The sequence below is a fragment of the Kogia breviceps genome, chromosome 8 (assembly GCF_026419965.1).
Source record: "Kogia breviceps isolate mKogBre1 chromosome 8, mKogBre1 haplotype 1, whole genome shotgun sequence".
NCBI classification, from domain to species: domain Eukaryota; kingdom Metazoa; phylum Chordata; class Mammalia; order Artiodactyla; family Physeteridae; genus Kogia; species Kogia breviceps.
The window spans coordinates 65,665,233-65,682,210 of NC_081317.1; the positions used below are offsets into that span (position 1 = coordinate 65,665,233).

Genomic DNA, 16,978 nt, shown 5'->3' on the forward strand with positions numbered 1-16,978 from the left:
ATCTCACCTGTACAGATACCCATTTAACCTAACAAGTAGGATTAAAGTTCTAAGGACACATCTTCTAACCAAATTTCATCAAGACCAGAAAAGGGCAGCATAAACTAGATGGGGGAGGAAAAGGGGAAAAGAAAGTTCTACAGACTGAAGTTAATTACCTAAAAATTTTGATTTTGTGCCTACCATGTTAGCTACATGGTAAATTAGCTCATTTAGTCCTTTCAATAACCTCAGAAGGTATAAATTATTATTCCCTTTTTAGTAGGGAAAAAACAAGCTTCAAACAGGTTTGAGCAACCTGCCTATAACTGAGGAAAAAATTAGCTTTAAGAGTTTCAGTTTGCACTGTACAGCCCACAAAAACTAAAGGCCATGACAGTCCATCCCTAGAATCCTGAAGTGTACAGTTCTCATGCTTTATTCACATTACAACGGACACTGAAAAATGTAGCAAGTCTTCATGGAAATTTCAGTGATGGACTCTTGCTGTCGAATTTCTAAATGGTCCTGTTTCTCTTCTCAGGCCCAGTGGTGAATGTTAAGTGCTTGTCCTGAAACTATCCGGATCACACTGCACCATTTTCCTCCCTCGAAATGAGCTCCAAGTGCAGAGGAAGGGAAGCAGCCATCATTCTAGGGTCATCATAGGCATGCCAGAGGATCTCAAGTTTTAGCAAAGGGTGATAGGGGGCCCTGGAATTGCCATGCCCGTTGAATTCTCTCCTGTGGGCAACTTTCATTCCCATCAAAATAGTAGGAGACTACAAAAAAATTCATCAGGAAGTGTGTTGCAGTTTCATAGACTGACAGATGGAGGCGTGTAGCAATACATCTTTTGTTACTTCCCTTGACAGCTACAGATTGCATGCTGTGTTTAACTGGGCCGATACACATATCCTGCAGGTGTACTGTTGAGAGAAAAGATTTGGGACATTTTTCTGGCTATCACAGAGATAAAGTACCTACGTCTGGAAAGAAATTTTCTGGTAGTCCAAAGAATGTTTCTCTCTACAACTCCAAACACTCCCTCTAGTCACATAACCCTAACAAAGGCATTTTAATGCCCAGCAAATTTATTTTCAAACATGGATAGGCCAGCCAGCATTAAAGGCTTCTTTTCTGTTGGGAGCATAAAGTGATCATAATCAGTGATTCTATAAATAAGGGAATGTATTTCTTTACTAAAGCATCAGGCTTCATAAAAGACTATGTTATATGTAAATAAACACTTTGGGATAATTAAACTTGATGTTCTAGATTTTATTTTCATAGTTAAAAAACTGAAATTGTGTTGTACCCTTATGGCAGTTCTAGTTAGCAAGCACCCACAGCTTAGAGAAGCTAGTTCTCCACTAGCCAGTCACACTGACGTCACGTTGCATTTGATGAAAGGGCCTTCCCAGAAGCACTCGTGCCTGATTAAGCACATTGTGTGGATTAGAGAGTTTTCAGACAAACAGAAGAAAAAATCATTTTCTAGCCCCAGTTTCAGACGGCACAGGTATATTATCAAATGAAAACAAGATTTCTCTGAGGAATATGGAATAAATTTAATGTTTCCACACAAATAATTATTCTGCCACAATCTGCCAGATACTGAGACAGAGGCAGACATGGTCACATTTTTCTTATGTCCTGATGAAACTCCCCATTAGGGAACCAAGCAGGGTTTCCATCTCCCAGAAGATAGTTCTGATGTTGATGGATATCAAAAGTGGAAGTGGGACAATCATAAGAATTAACCCACATGGGCTGAAAAATGGTGATATAAAGGTAGTTACATTATATCACATATGAGAATGAGTATGATTTTGGGGGGCGGGGGGAGCAGAGATAGGTTTATTGCAGGGCCATGCAAGGAGAATGGGTGGCTCATGCTTCCGAAAACCCCTATCTCTCCAAAGGGTTTCAGCAAAGCATTTAAAAATATATATATATATGATTTATATGTGAATATATTTATAACATACTTAATTATACACATACATTATGTTTTGAAATATAACATCAAATTCCCCATATCCAACTGAAGTCTAGTTGACATACTATGAGGGCATTTAATCATGTAGCTTTCATTAATTTCGGTGGGAAACACAGACCCCAATCCATCCCTGACAATCCTTTAAATTTTAAAAGCTTGCTTTATAAAATCCATGACTTTGCCCTTTGGGAACCTGGATGATGAGCAGGACAGAGCACATAGCTAATGGAGTGGATCTACAGAGTGCTGCAAACTGACCAAAACAGCGTGGCTGCTTTACAGAAAGGGAAATTACATTCTGCCTATGAGTCAGAGCTTCTGGCACCACAAGGTAAGCAGTCTCCTAAAATGCCCCAGGACAATACATATGTGATGGTTGATTTTATGCATCAACTTGACAGGGCCACAGGTACCCAGATATCAGGTATTTGGTCAAACATTATTCGAGGTGAGTCTGCGAGGGTGTTATTGGATGACTTTAGTATGTGAATTGATAGACAAAGCAGACGATCCTCCTAGGGCCCATGCAACCAAGTGAAAGCCTGAAGAGAACAAAAAGGCTGACCCTTTCCCAAATAAAGGGGAATTCTGCTTGCCTGACCAGTTTTGAGTTGGGATTCCGTTTTTTCCTGACTCTGGACTTGAAGCTCTTCCTGGCTCTTGAGCCTGCTGGCCCTGAACTAGAATTACACCATCTGCTCTCCTATCTTCAGTCTGTTGACTACCTATCTTGGGACTTCTCGGCTTCCAAAATCACCTGAGCCAACTCCTTGTAATAAATCATACATATTATACATATGTACTTGTAATATATTAAACACACACACGCGCACACACACTACTCTTACTGATTCTATTTCTCTGGAGAACCCTAATACAATATTATAAGGAAAAATAAAACCTTCCCTATGGAGCCACCAAAGAAGGAAAGCTGGGGATGTCTCATTCAGCACCAAGAGAACAAAGAGGAAGAGGCCACAGCAGCCAACAAACGGTGACATTATTAGAAAGTATGTGAAATTTGAAAACACAACATGACAAATATTCCTACTTGGTTGGTGTAAGAGGCCTGGAACGAGTAACCAAAAATGTACCAGACAGGAAAGGGCGGTGGGGAATATCGAGGGAGGAAAGGCTAGATGAAAGAGAGAAGACCTGCTCAAAGACAATTATAATTCTTTTCCCTGAAAAATATTATCATTCACGCAAATTCATACAGACGCCCCCCTCCAATCTACATTAACTCACGCCACCATGAGCACCGCCTCCCTCCAAGGCTACAGCTGTGGCCACACACACGTACACGCACACACACATACACACAAACGCCCCGCTGCTAAACCGCAAATCCTTATCGCATATGCTAAGTAATAGCTAATCAAGCTGTAAAGAATTTTTGCTTTTCCATTATTGTTGATTTAAATGCCAAGGTGCTTCTGAACAATCTTATAAATTTTAGAGCCTTGTTCTCACAACACCCACAAATACTTTAAACCAAACTTGTTTGGGTTCACAGAGAGTGGGAACCGAAGTTATCAAAGGGAAGGCTTGTGGATTCAAATAACTCCTAGGATCACAGCCACTCTTTTCCAACGTACAAGTTGAAGACAATCCAAGAAAGCTTAAGACCAACTGGGTATGTGGAGGCTCATGAAGTGAAAGGGAGTTTAGGATTCATTAAATACTCTCATGGATAAAGACCTAACTATTTGCTCAGGTTTCAGGATCAGTGCTCAGAAGTCTGTTGTCCCATCCCCAATATGCTCCCCAGCAAAGCTTTCTCTCTTTGGCTGGCTCAGTATTGACAGCCTGCACAAAAGAATGCTGATTGATTCTGAAATAAGTGTGTAGGCTGGGCAGGGCTGACAAGAGCCTGTGTGTTTCTTTGCCTTTCTTGCCCTCACATACCTCTTCATCTCCCACTCTAAATGTCCTTTCTCCCCAGGAGTTAAGAACAGAGGCTCTGGAGCCCAACTCTGGGACTGAATACACTTTCTGACACTTAACTAGCTGTGGGTCACCTTAAGAAAGTTATTTACTTCTTTGTGCCTCAGTTTCTTCAGTAGCCAGATGTAGAAAATTTGGCTTGTAAGCGTGTAAGGTTGTGAGGATGAAATGATTCATGCGTGTCAAGCTCCTGAAGCAGTCCTGGCATGTGGTACTGTCCGGCAGTGTCAACCCTATTGACCTTGTGGACTCTCTGACTCAAGTCTCCTGACCCCAACAGGTGGGAAGTTGCTTCTGGCTCATTTATAGCACTTATCGCACTGTCTAGAAAGCACCTATTTACCAGCCTGCCTCCCTCCAGACTGAGCGGGAATCACACCTTCTTTCTCATTATCTCTGCCAGCACCCAGTGTGATGCTTGGCACACAGCAGATACTGCATGCTTGAAGGGGTGGCCTAGTCTAACAAGGGGAGCATGGTACCTAAGGGCTGCTGCTTATGAAGAGCAATGGCAGTGCAGTAAAGCAAAGCTCCAGGTGGAATTCTGCAAAGAAACATAATTCACCCGTTTGGTGTATGATCAAGTCCTGGTATTTTTAACTTGTTTAAACTCATCTGCTTTAAAATCTTTCAAATAAGGTAACTTTTGTTTACATACTTGTCCTTCTTAAAGGCATAGAGAAGTAAGCCTAACAAAGCTAACTGAATCAATGTTTCTTTGGCCCCAGGAGACCAAAATTCTAGAAATATTTATAAGCAACCTCATAAGGTTACATTTAATTATCAGTTGCATGTAATGCATAATTATTACTTTTAAAGAATAACATCTTTCCAAATACAAACAAGGGCATATCATCAACAGACCCAGGACAAGGCAGAAGTTATATTAGTGATGCCTGGCTCCCCAGATGGACATTTCCCTTAAATGAAGAAGGGATAACAAGATGACCAGAAGACTAACCCTGGTCTCAGTTATCTGATTTCAAAAAAACCTTCTGCTGAAAGTGCTTTTCTTGTGAAACATCCTGCTCAAAGGCAAGTCCCTGAGACACACAAACAGACAGACTGGCATGCATGTTTCCCACTCCAGACCACAGTTAAGAAACTCAGGAAAAGTCAGAGCCTTTTTCTTGCGTGATTTTTGTTACTCCCATATGAAACATCCACAGATGTTTCTGTATGATCACAGATGTCACTGTCAGGTCAGATTAATAAAAGCCATATTCTCCAGCTAAGCAGAAAGAAAAAGAATAAAGGAATTCAAATATACAAACACTTTGTAACAGAAAAGAACAGGTGAATTCACATTTCATGTTTCTGACCACATACATTTTTCACTTAGTTAAAAGAATTTGGGAAGATGAGTCTAAGTTCATCTACTATTCAGAATAATGACGGCTAAGGAACCTCCTAGAAAACAGTACTCTTTGTGGTGGGAAAACACAACACCTGAATCAAATATTAAATGAAATGAGTTACTTCAAGAGCCGAAGTAAAGATTCCCGAGAGGTTCAGCTGGTTTAGTTATACAAAAAGTAAACTGGGGAGCAGGCACCCAGGACCTTACTCACCACTATATCCTCGGGGAATGTGTCTCTGCTGAAGGAGCCATCATCAAACACGACCTCATAGAATGTCTGCGCCGTCACAGCGATCACCCTGCAGCTGTAGTACCGGGTGTTGCGATGCTTCGATATGACCGTCTGCCCCACAGCAATGCTCTTCTCGCCAGCCTTGGACTTCTAAGGAAGGGGCAGAGAAAGAGGAGAGAAAAGAAACAGGAGAAAGAACAGAAAATAAAAGAAATATTTATTTAGAAAACATCATTGGTGAGGTCATGATATACACTTATAATTGTTAAACCTTTTATTGAGGAGTAATTTCAAATAGAAGTTGCAAGAATATGAATAAGACAAAAACATACATATACTCATTGACCCTTTACTCAGGTTCATCTATTGTTATTTATTGCTATTGTTACCATTTCCCTTTTTTTTGCCTAGTCTCTATTTTACATATGTGTATATTTAAGTATATATATATATATATATATATATATATATATATATATACAAAATTGTGTGTGTGTGTGTGTGTGTGTGTGTGCCACAAACCATTTGAGAATAAGCTACATATAATCATGGGCTTTAATACCTAAATACATCAGTGTGTATTTTCTAAAAACAGGGATTTTCCTTTACATAACCACAGTACAGTTACTAACTTTAGTAAATTTAACATGGATGCCATACTTTAATCGACCATGCATATTCCAATTTTGTCAAGTGAGCCAATAACGATCTTTATGCCCCCTACCCTTTATGTACAGGATGCAGTCTTGAGTCACATACTGCATTTAGTTGCCAAGTCTCTTTGACCTCCTTTAATCTGGAACATTTCCACAGCCTTTCTTTGTCTTTTATGATCATGATACTTTTGAAGGATACAGCTCTCCCTCCCCCTGCTTTTTCAGTAGAGCATATGTCTGATGTTTCCTCATGATTAGATTCAGGTTATACACTCCTGGCCAAAATACCACAGAGACAACGTTGTATTCTTCTCAGGATATCACATCTGGAGGCACATGTTTGTCCACCTTTCAATGGTGATTTTAATTTTGATCCTGGTCAAAGAGTAGTCCAATTTCTTCATTTTGTAATGACTATTTTTCCCTTCCAACTAATAAGCAATCTGTGGGAGGGACTTTAACACCATGTAAATATCCTGTTCCTCCACATTTCTGCTTAGATTTAGCAACCATTGATAAGCCTTGCTTGATCCAATTTTACTATGATGGTGATGATATGCTGATTTTTCCTGCTCCAGCACTCCCTCCACATTTACTAGTTGGCACCTGGCAGTTATTAAGCAAAAATCTCCTACTTTCCCCCCATCCATCCATCCATCCATCCATCCATCCATCCATCCATCATCAGTATGGAATTATTAATTTCTCCTCCCCAACTGTTTAGAATTCATACTATAATTAATAATTTTGGTGCTCACATTATCCCAGTTTGGCCAACAGAAGCCTCTTCATGTCTTTTTATTTTTTATCAGTTCCTTACTTTCTGGCCTAACAAGATGTGTCAATATCATCTTGCCTCAGCCCTGGAATTAACATTTCCCTGAGGAGTGTGGTTCATTTTAGAGGGCAGTGATATTAGAGAATAAGATCCAGGTGCTTAGGTGTGCTTATTACTACAAAAGCACCTTTGTTTCTCTACCCTTTCAGAAGACAGAGCAAAGAAATATATGCATATAGATATATGTGTGTGTATATATATGTATACATACACACACATTATCACACTACAGGTATATATGCACATATGTATAACCATGGAAAATCATGGACTAGGTCTCAGAGTGCATGTGTCTTGCTATGGAAGCAGAAGGCTTCAGGGTAAACGGTTCAGGAAATGCTTGGCAGAGTGCTGGGCTCAAGTAAGTACTCCAGAAATGTTAACTTGCTGTATTGGGGACTTTCTGTTTGTTTGCTTGCTTGCTTTGTTTTATTTTTCAGACTAAGGCTGTTGCTCCCCTGTCAGGAACTCATACAAACCCCATTCCCAACAGGCGGAGAGGGTAGTCAACATCTTACAAGGAAGTCTGCTCTCAAACATTCAGTCCAGCGGGCTTCCCTGGTGGCGCAGTGGTTGAGAGTCCGCCTGCCGATGCAGGGGACACAGGTTCGTGCCCCGGTCCGGGAGGATCCCACATGCCGCGGAGCAGCTGGGCCCGTGAGCCATGGCCGCTGAGCCTGCACGTCCCGGAGCCTGTGCTCCGCAACGGGAGAGGCCACATTCAGTGCCTTTTACTCCCCAGCTCCAACGCATTCATCCCCTTATTCTTTTGATGCCACAAGCTCTGACCCACTAGGGGGGCCCTGAATCAAGCACTTGGGAAGGTCCAGGACCTTTGGTAAATGGGCCCTAGAAGGCACAGTCTCATGATCCCCAAGATACCAACATGAGTCTGACATGTCACCCCTAACCTACAGAAAGCCAAGATCCATTGAACCCCAGTGTTTTCTGACAGTGGTATTTATACCATTACTGGGAAATAAAGTGTCATCAATTCAGAATCTTGGTTTCATTAGAAGTTTTACTTATTTTTTCCCTGAATGTCAATAAAGGCTAAAACACCTTGTAGGAGACATATAAAGTGCTATGCTTAATCTTTTCCTTCTGGAAACCAAAGAAGAAATGCCCAGAGAGTTAATGATTCACTGATTCCTTCAACAGTCATGTGTTGCCAGCCAGTGGACACCAAGCACCTCCCCTGGTGCTGGGGACTCAAACAAAAACCACTAACACTTGATTCCTGTTCGCTGGAACAGGCCCACAAAGGTATGTGCCATGAAGTTATCTTACAGGTGGCATGATTCAAGACTGGTAATATTCTAGCATGCCATCTACAGCATGTCTTCATACTCATAGGCAGAATTAGGGGAGGAGAGCAATGAAGCACCAAGTAATGGTCACGAGCAAAAGCCCAGAATCAGGAAACAGCCCATTCTGTTCTGGGAACCGCAAGAGATCTGCTGTTGTGTGGGAGGGGAAGTGGGGAGGAAGGAGAAGACTTTAGAAATGGCCTGGGGCCCAGAGGTCAGGCTATGGGGGAAGAGAGGAGTAGAGCAGTTCTTATGCCATCCTAAGGAGTCTGTATATTACCCTGTGAGCCTAAGGAAGCCAATGAGAGGACTAAGCATAGAAGAAAAATGATCCAGGTCTGTGTGGCTTTTAGGGGAGAAGGGGCATCTCCAGGTGGGAGATGAGGGCCTACAGACAAAGATGCTCATGACTTGGGCAGAGGGCCAACTGTCTCCCAAACGTGTTCCTAAGAGTCCCCTCCTTGTAGAGTGAGCTCTGCCATCTAGTTTCTCACATGCCTAACAAAACAAAAGGATCTTTTCCTTCTTGAAATCATTCCCTACTGATTGCTAGGTTGGTTGGGAAATTTTTCTGTGCCTTTAGGTGTAGTTAGCTGTGTAAACATTTTGACAAAGGACAAGAGCAAGAAGCATGTAGTGATTTAAACGTACTTTGCTTGATGTAGAAATCTTTAACAGCTAGGCCACAGTACCTTACATATGCCAAAATAATTCCCCAGTTTCCCACTTCATTCCTCTGCCCAACCCCTTTAAATATATCTAAACTTTCAGAGTAAGAGAACAACTCAGATGTAATAATAAATTCGAGTGAGGGCACAGTCTGCAGAGTTCTGTAACTCCAAAATTGGGCCCATGACTACTGCTTAAGATTGTATCAGGGCTTCCCTGGTGGCACAGTGGTTAGGAATCTGCCTGCCAATGCAGGGGACACAGGTTCGAGCCCTGGTCTGGGAAGATCCCACATGCCATGGAGCAACTAAGCCCATGCGCCACAACTACTGAGCCTGTGCTCTAGAGCCCACCAGCCACAACTACTGAGCCCACATGCCACAACTACTGAAACCCGTGCGCCTAGAGCCCGTGCTCCACAACAAGACAAGCCACCGCAATGAGAAGCCTGCCCACCGCAATGAAGAGTAGCCCCCGCTCACCACAACTAGAGAAAGCCCCCACACAACAACGAAGATTCAATGCAGCCAAAAATAAATAAATTTTTTTAAAAAAAGATTGTATCAGTTACAACTGACCCTAGGAGGCGAAGGTCGCAACTTATTTGGCTGAACACAGTGGTCCTTAGTGACCTGGATTAGGGCCGAAAAAGGCTTCATGTTGGCAGCATATTTTTGCAAATGCTGTCCCTCTTTGTCAAACCACCTTAAAAACACTCATAGTCAGAATTGCATGTACTATATTTTACTATGATAATAGTTTCATTGTGCATATTTTATTAAAATTGGAATGCACCCGCTAAGGAAACAATGTTTTGGATTTGAATTATAAGCTCAGCTTCCTCATAGCTGTGTGATCTTGGGGATGTTACATAATCTTTAGCAGCCTCAGTTTGCTCATCTGTAGAAGGGACAATAATACTTACATTAAAGGTTTCCTATAAGAGGAAGTACATAAAATGTGTAGACTCATAGGCAGCTGGTTCTCGGCAACTGTTAACTGGCTTCATTTTAAGAACTGGAGAACATATGTGAGAACCTAGCCCCAGGTTAACAAACCACTCTTCCCTACCGTACCCCAGTAACTAGCATATACAGCTGTGCAGCACCCTGGTTTCACATGACAAGGTTCAATCCAGCTCTAAATAATCACTGTCCTGCTCTTTATCTCATCCCCTTCTGACTCTAATTCTTGTCAAACAGGGGCACATAGCTATGGTTCCTAGGAAGGAAGGCATAAATAATGTGGTCTCCTCCCCCTACCCCCAGGGCTCTCAACGCCTTTGTTTACAACTCTCTTGAGGGTCTGGTCAAATGTCACTTTCCCTGACTATCCCTCCTATAACAGGGCAAAGTCCACAGGTCAGTGCCAGGACCACTTTGTCTTTTTATTTGTGGCACCCAGTACACTGCGTACAACACTGTTGCTGTCAGATGAACAATGAATGAATAAATGAATGGAAAAATGAATGAACAGGAAAAAAATGAATAAATGAACTGTGAGGAGGGGTAGAGACACATTTTTTTAAATGGAAGAAGATTGATTCTAATTATTCACTGTCCAGAAAAGGGCAAAAAGAAACAAAGGAGAGTTTTAGGAAGAAGTTCCTCTTTCTTAGGGTGGGTAGACATGTATGTAGGTAAGGGGAGGAAATAAAGAAGGTTTATAGTGAGATTCACAAGTTCTGGAAAGAAGAAGCAGCCAGTCAAGGGAAAAGAAAAGTGACAAAGACTTGACAAAGAAAAGGCTGATTCTAGACCACAACCATTTTCTTCCTGCTAGGACACAAAATTTATGCAAACTGGCTAGATGGAAAGATGGCCAGCACGCAAATTAAATATACAGCCTTCATCTGAATAAAAATTTTCATAAGCCTCAAGCATGACCATTTCATGGGGAGTACTGAAGAAAACAGATTTTTTTCATAATGTTACTTTAATATGATTTCTGATTTATTTGTGCAGGAAAAATTTATTGACAAGCATATCCTATAACTGATTATACATCCTCAATAATATTTCCTGTCAGAAAAGCCTAAGAACCTATTGATGTTAAGAATGTCATTTCTGATCAGAGAAGATGGACATTATGCAAGGGGCTCCATCAGATTATAGAAGTGGCTATGGTTTTTTAATATTAGGGCACAGGCTAAGGCTGGTGAAAGTCACATTTTCTTTAACATGCACTAAGCAGAAATCAATGAACAGTGGTTTAAGAAAAAACACGACTTAAAGAAAAGCTAGAACCAGTTCAAAATTCTGGGGATGTGAAAAAAAAAATGTTAACTAAGAAAATGTTAGACATTTCGCACAAGCATCAAAGAGTCACTGGTACACGTAACACAGGTAGGTTACCAACACATGTCCATGCACGAGTTAATTAAACTCTCCCAATAACTCTGTGAAGCAGTTGTTATTTTCATTAAACAGATGAAGTCACTGAGGTACAAGGTCAAGTGACTTTTCCAAGATCTCAAAGCTGGTGAGAAGCTGAAGTGGGGACCAGAAGCAGATGCTCTCCCACCACAAGTGCCTTGGTATCATCAACCAGGAGAACACACGTGGAAAGAAATCAGAGGAGAAATAAACCTAACCAGGAAGTGAGACTAATGGAATTCAAGCAGTTCCCAGATAAGTTACATTTCTTTCTTTTCTAAATGACTTATTGAGTTAGAACCTCCTCTGTTCTACATACCTTTTGAGGCACTTCATTTAATCTCCCCAGTATAATCACAGAGTTGAATTAGCAACTTGGATCTGGAGCCTATCTGAAGATGAAAAGTGCAGAATGTATAGTTGCATATGCTCTCAGTTTTCCTATGTGTACACACATGACATGCATACACACTGCAGTAAATTGCAAAAATGCTCACATACCTTCACACCTTCCTCCTTCCACATTCTTTGAAATGTGAGTTTGCAGCTCCTCCCATCTAGGGCTGGAGTCTATTTCCCCAACCCTCAAATCTGAGCTAGGCTTGTGGCTTAGCCTGCTTTGACCAAAAGAATATAGCAGAAGTAACAGTGTGCAAATGTAAAGCCTCTTGCACACTTCTGCTGTCTCCCTAGGGACCCCAGATTCTGTCATGTGAACAAATTCAAGTTATCCTGCTGGCAGATTAGAGACCATATTGACCAAAGCTGAGGCCCTACACATATGAGAGAACCCAGCCAAAAGAAGGCAAGCTGTTCTGCAGCTGACCACAGACAGATGAGACAACCAGCCTGAAAGAGAAGAACCACCCAACTGAGCCCAGCCTTAACTTCTGACCTACAGAATCAGCTGCTAAAGAGCTGTAATTCTTTTAAGTCACTAAGTTTGGGGATGGTTTGTCACATACACATTTGAAAAAAGAATACAGTGACCCTTGAAAAATGCAGGAGTTAGGAGCATCAACCACCCCCCAGCCTTGCACGGTTAAAAACGCACATATAACTTTACAGTCGGCACTCCATAACCATGGATTCAATCAATCAAGGATTGTATAGAATTCAGTATGTATTTATGGGAAAATATTGACATATAAATGGACCCACACACTTTAAATCCATGTTGTTCAAGGGTTAAATGTACTAAGAAAATAATATACTAAACTGTTAGCTATATACAATGCTAGGGAATGGAATTTTGCCTATTTGATTCTTTATGTACTTCTCTGTACTTTCCATTATATACAGTTGACCCTTGAACACAGGAGTTGGGGGCACCTTGATACCCTTCACAGTGAAAATATCTGCATAGCACTATCTCTGCCTCAAAAACAAAAGAATTAGTACTGACTCAACCAAGGGTAGGAAGCTGAAACAGTTTGAATGGAATCAGAACTCTTTTGATGCCACATACTGTGAACTCAAACACAAATTTTCTCCACACTTAGTTAATTTAAAGCTCTAAATAATGAAGATACAGGTACTATATCTTTTGAAAAACATCCACGCATAAGTGGACCTGTGCAGTTCAAAGCCATGGTGTTCAAGAGTCAACTGTATTTCTTTAATTATTATCACCACAGCCTTCTGACCATCTGAACCAAGCCCAAGGGAGCCAGGAAGCCCATATGCACATGTGCCCAGAAGGCCATTGAAAATGGAATATTTGCTGCCATAGACCCCCTTGGTTAACTTCTGAGCCTGTGGATCCCTACTCAGAATAATGTTTTTAAATGCATAAAATAAAACAAGATTATCCTCCCCCCCCAAAAAAATTATATTGAAATAATATTGAAAAAGAACAAACTTGTGGTATAATATCTATACTTCTTAAATAATGTACTAAACATTAGTACCTAGTGGCAGGTCAAACAACTATTAATATACTAATTTCAAAGTTACAATGGGAATCCTGCAGCCTGTGGAACAAAAACCACATTCACAGAAAGATAGACAAGATGAAAAGGCAGAGGATTATGTACCAGATGAAGGAGCAAGATAAAACCCCAGAAAAACAACTAAATGAAGTGGAGATAGACAACCTCCCAGAAAAATAATTCAGATTAATGATAAGATGATCCAGGACCTTGGAAAAAGAATGGAGGCGAAGATCGAGAAGATGCAAGAAATGTTTAACAAAGACCTAGAAGAATTAAAGAACAAACAAACAGAGATGAATACAATAACTGAAATGAAAACTACACTAGAAGGAATCAATAGCAGAATAACTGAGGCAGAAGAACGGATAAGTGATCTGGAAGAGAGAATGGTGGAATTCACTGCTGCAGAAGAGAATAAAGAAAAAAGAATGAAAAGAAATGAAGACAGCCTAAGAGACCTCTGGGACAACATTAAACGCAACAACATTTGCATTATAGAGGTCCCAGAAGGAGAAGAGAGAGAGAAAGGACCCGAGAAAATATTTGAAGAGCTTATACTCGAAAACTTCCCTAACATGGGAAAGGAAATAGCCACCTAAGTCCAGGAAGCACAGAGAGTCCCATACAGGATAAAACCAAGGAGAAACATGCCAAGACACATAGTAATCAAAGAAAAATTATTGAAAGCAGCTAGGGGAAAATGACAAATAACATACAAGGGAACTCCCATACGGTTAACAGCTGTTTTCTCAGAAGAAACTCTACAAGCCAGAAGGGAGTGGCATGATATACTTAAAGTGATGAAAGGGAAGAACCTACAATCAAGATTACTCTACCCGGCAAGGATCCCATTCACATTCGATGGAGAAATCAAAAGCTTTACAGAAAAGCAAAAGCCAAGAGAATTCAGCACTACCAAACCAGCTCTATAACAAATGCTAAAGGAACTTCAACACAAGAGAAGAAAAGGACCTACAAAAGCAAGCCCAAAACAATTAAGAAAATGGTCATAGGAACATACATATCGATAATTACCTTAAACGTGAATGGATTAAATGCTCCAACCAAAAGACACAGGCTTGCTGAATGGATACAAAAACAAGACCTACCTATAAGCTGTCTGCAAGAGACCCACTTCAGACCTAGGGACACATACAGATTGAAAGTGAGGGAATGGAAAAAGATATTCCGTGCAAATGGAAATCCAAAGAAAGCTGGAGTAGCAATACTCATATCAGATAAAATAGACTTTAAAATAAAGAATGTTACAAGAGACAAGGAAGGACACTACATAATGATCAAGGGATCAATCCAAGAAGAAGATATAACAATTATAAATGTATATGCACCCAACATAGGAGCACCTCAATACATAAGGCAACTGCTAACAGCTATAAAACAGGAAATCGACAGTAACACAACAATAGTGGGGGACTTTAACACCTCACTTACACAAATGGACAGATCATCCAAAGTGAAAATAAATAAGGAAACAGAAGCTTTAAATGACACAATAGACCAGAAAGATTTAATTGATATTTACAGGATATTCCATCCCAAACCAGCAGATTACACTTTCTTCTCAAGTGCGCATGGAACATTCTCCAGGATAGATCACATCTTGGGTCACAAATAGAGTCTCAGTAATTTTAAGAAAATTGAAATCATATCAAGCATCTTTTCTGACCACAACGCTATGAGATTAGAAATGAATTACAGGCAAAAAAGCATTAAAAAAAACAAACACATGGAGGCTAAATGATACATTACTAAATAACCAAGAGATCACTGCAGAAATCAAAAAATACCTAGAGACAAATGACAATGAAAACACGATGATCCAAAACCTAAGGGATGCAACAAAAGCAGTTCTCAGAGGGAAGTTTATAGCTATATAAACCTACCTCAAGAAACAAGAAATATCTCAAATAAACAATCTAACCTTACACCTAAAGGAACTAAAGAAAGAAGAACAAACAAAACCCAAAGTTAGCAGAAGGAAAGAAATCATAAAGATCAGAGCAGAGATAAATGAAATAGAAACAAAGAAAACAGTAGCAAAGATCAATAAAACTAAAAGCTGGTTCTTTGAAAAGATAAACATAATTGATAAACCATTAGCGAGACTCATTAGGAGGGAGAGGACTCAAATCAATAAAATTAGAAATGAAAAAGGAGAAGTTACAACAGACACCACAGAAATACAAAGCATCCTAAGAGACTACTACAAGCAACTCTATGCCAATAAAATGGACAACCTGGAAGAAATGGACAAATTCTTAGAAAGATATAATCTCCCAAGACAGAACCAGGAAGAACTAGAAAATATGAACAGACCAATCACAAGTAATGAAATTGAAACTCTGATTAAAAATCTTGCAACAAACAAAAGTCCAGGACCAGATGGCTTCACAGGTGAATTCTATCAGACATTTGGAGAAGAGCTAACACCCATCACTCTCAAACTCTTCCAAAAAATTGCAGAGGAAGGCACACTCCCAAACTCATTCTATGAAGCCACCATCACCCTGATACCAAAACCAGACAAAGATACTTCAAAAAAAGAAAATTACAGACCAATATCACTGACGAATATAGATGCAAAAATCCTCAACAAAATACTAGCAAACAGAATCCAACAACACATTAAAAGGATCATACACCATGATCAAGTGGGATTTACCCCAGGGATACAACGATTCTTCAATATATGCAAATCAATCAACGTGATACACCATATTAACAAACTGAGGGAGAAAAACCATATGATCCTCTCAATAGATGCAGAAAAAGCTTGTGACAAAATTCAACACCCATTTATAATAAAAACTCTCCAGAAAGTGGGCATAGAGGAAACCTACCTCAACATAATAAAGGCCATATATGACAAACCCACAGCAAACATCATTCTCAATGGTGAAAAATTGAAAGCATTTCCTCTAAGATCAGGAACAAGAAAAGGATGTCCACTCTCACCACTATTATTCAACATAGTTTTAGAAGTCCTAGCCACGGCAATCAGGGAAGAAAAAGAAATAAAATGAATACAATTGGAAAAGAAGAAGTAAAACTGTCACTGTTTGCAGATGACATGATACTATACCTAGAGAATCCTAAACATGCCACCAGAAAACTACTAGAGCTAATCAATGAAGGTGGTAAAGTTGCAGGATACAAAATTAATGCACAGAAATCTCTTGCATTCCTATATACTAATGATAAAAATATGAAAGAGAAATTAAGGAAACACTCCCATTTACCATTGCAACAAAAAGAATAAAATATCTAGGAACAAACCTACCTAGGGAGACAAAAGACCTGTATGCAGAAAACTATACGACACTGATGAAAGAAATTAAAGATGATACAAATGGATGGAGAGATATACCATGTTCTTGGATTGGAAGAATCAATATTGTGAAAATGACTATACTACCCAAAGCAATCTACAAATGCAATGCAATCCCTATCAAATTACCAATGGCATTTTTTACGGAACTAGAACAAAAAATCTTAAAATTTGTATGGAAACACAAGAGACCCCAAATAGTCAAAGCAGTCTTGAGGGAAAAAACTGGAGCTGGAGGAATCAGACTCTGACCTCAGACTATACTGTAAAACTACAGTAATCAAGACAATATGGTATTGACACAAAAACAGAAATATAGATCAGTGG

The 16,978-nt window shown here is 40.0% G+C and overlaps 1 protein-coding gene across 8 annotated transcripts in view; it reads right to left on the bottom strand.

Annotated features, from left to right (window-relative positions):
• Positions 1-16,978, bottom strand: part of KDM4C (lysine demethylase 4C) — a 430,596-nt gene that overhangs the window by 44,527 nt on the left and 369,091 nt on the right. For all 8 annotated transcript variants that reach the window (XM_067041564.1, XM_067041563.1, XM_059071829.2 and 5 more), the window contains one exon: positions 5,500-5,670. In XM_067041564.1, coding sequence (XP_066897665.1) covers positions 5,500-5,670 — 171 coding nt within the window. The remainder of the gene's footprint in view (positions 1-5,499; positions 5,671-16,978) is intronic.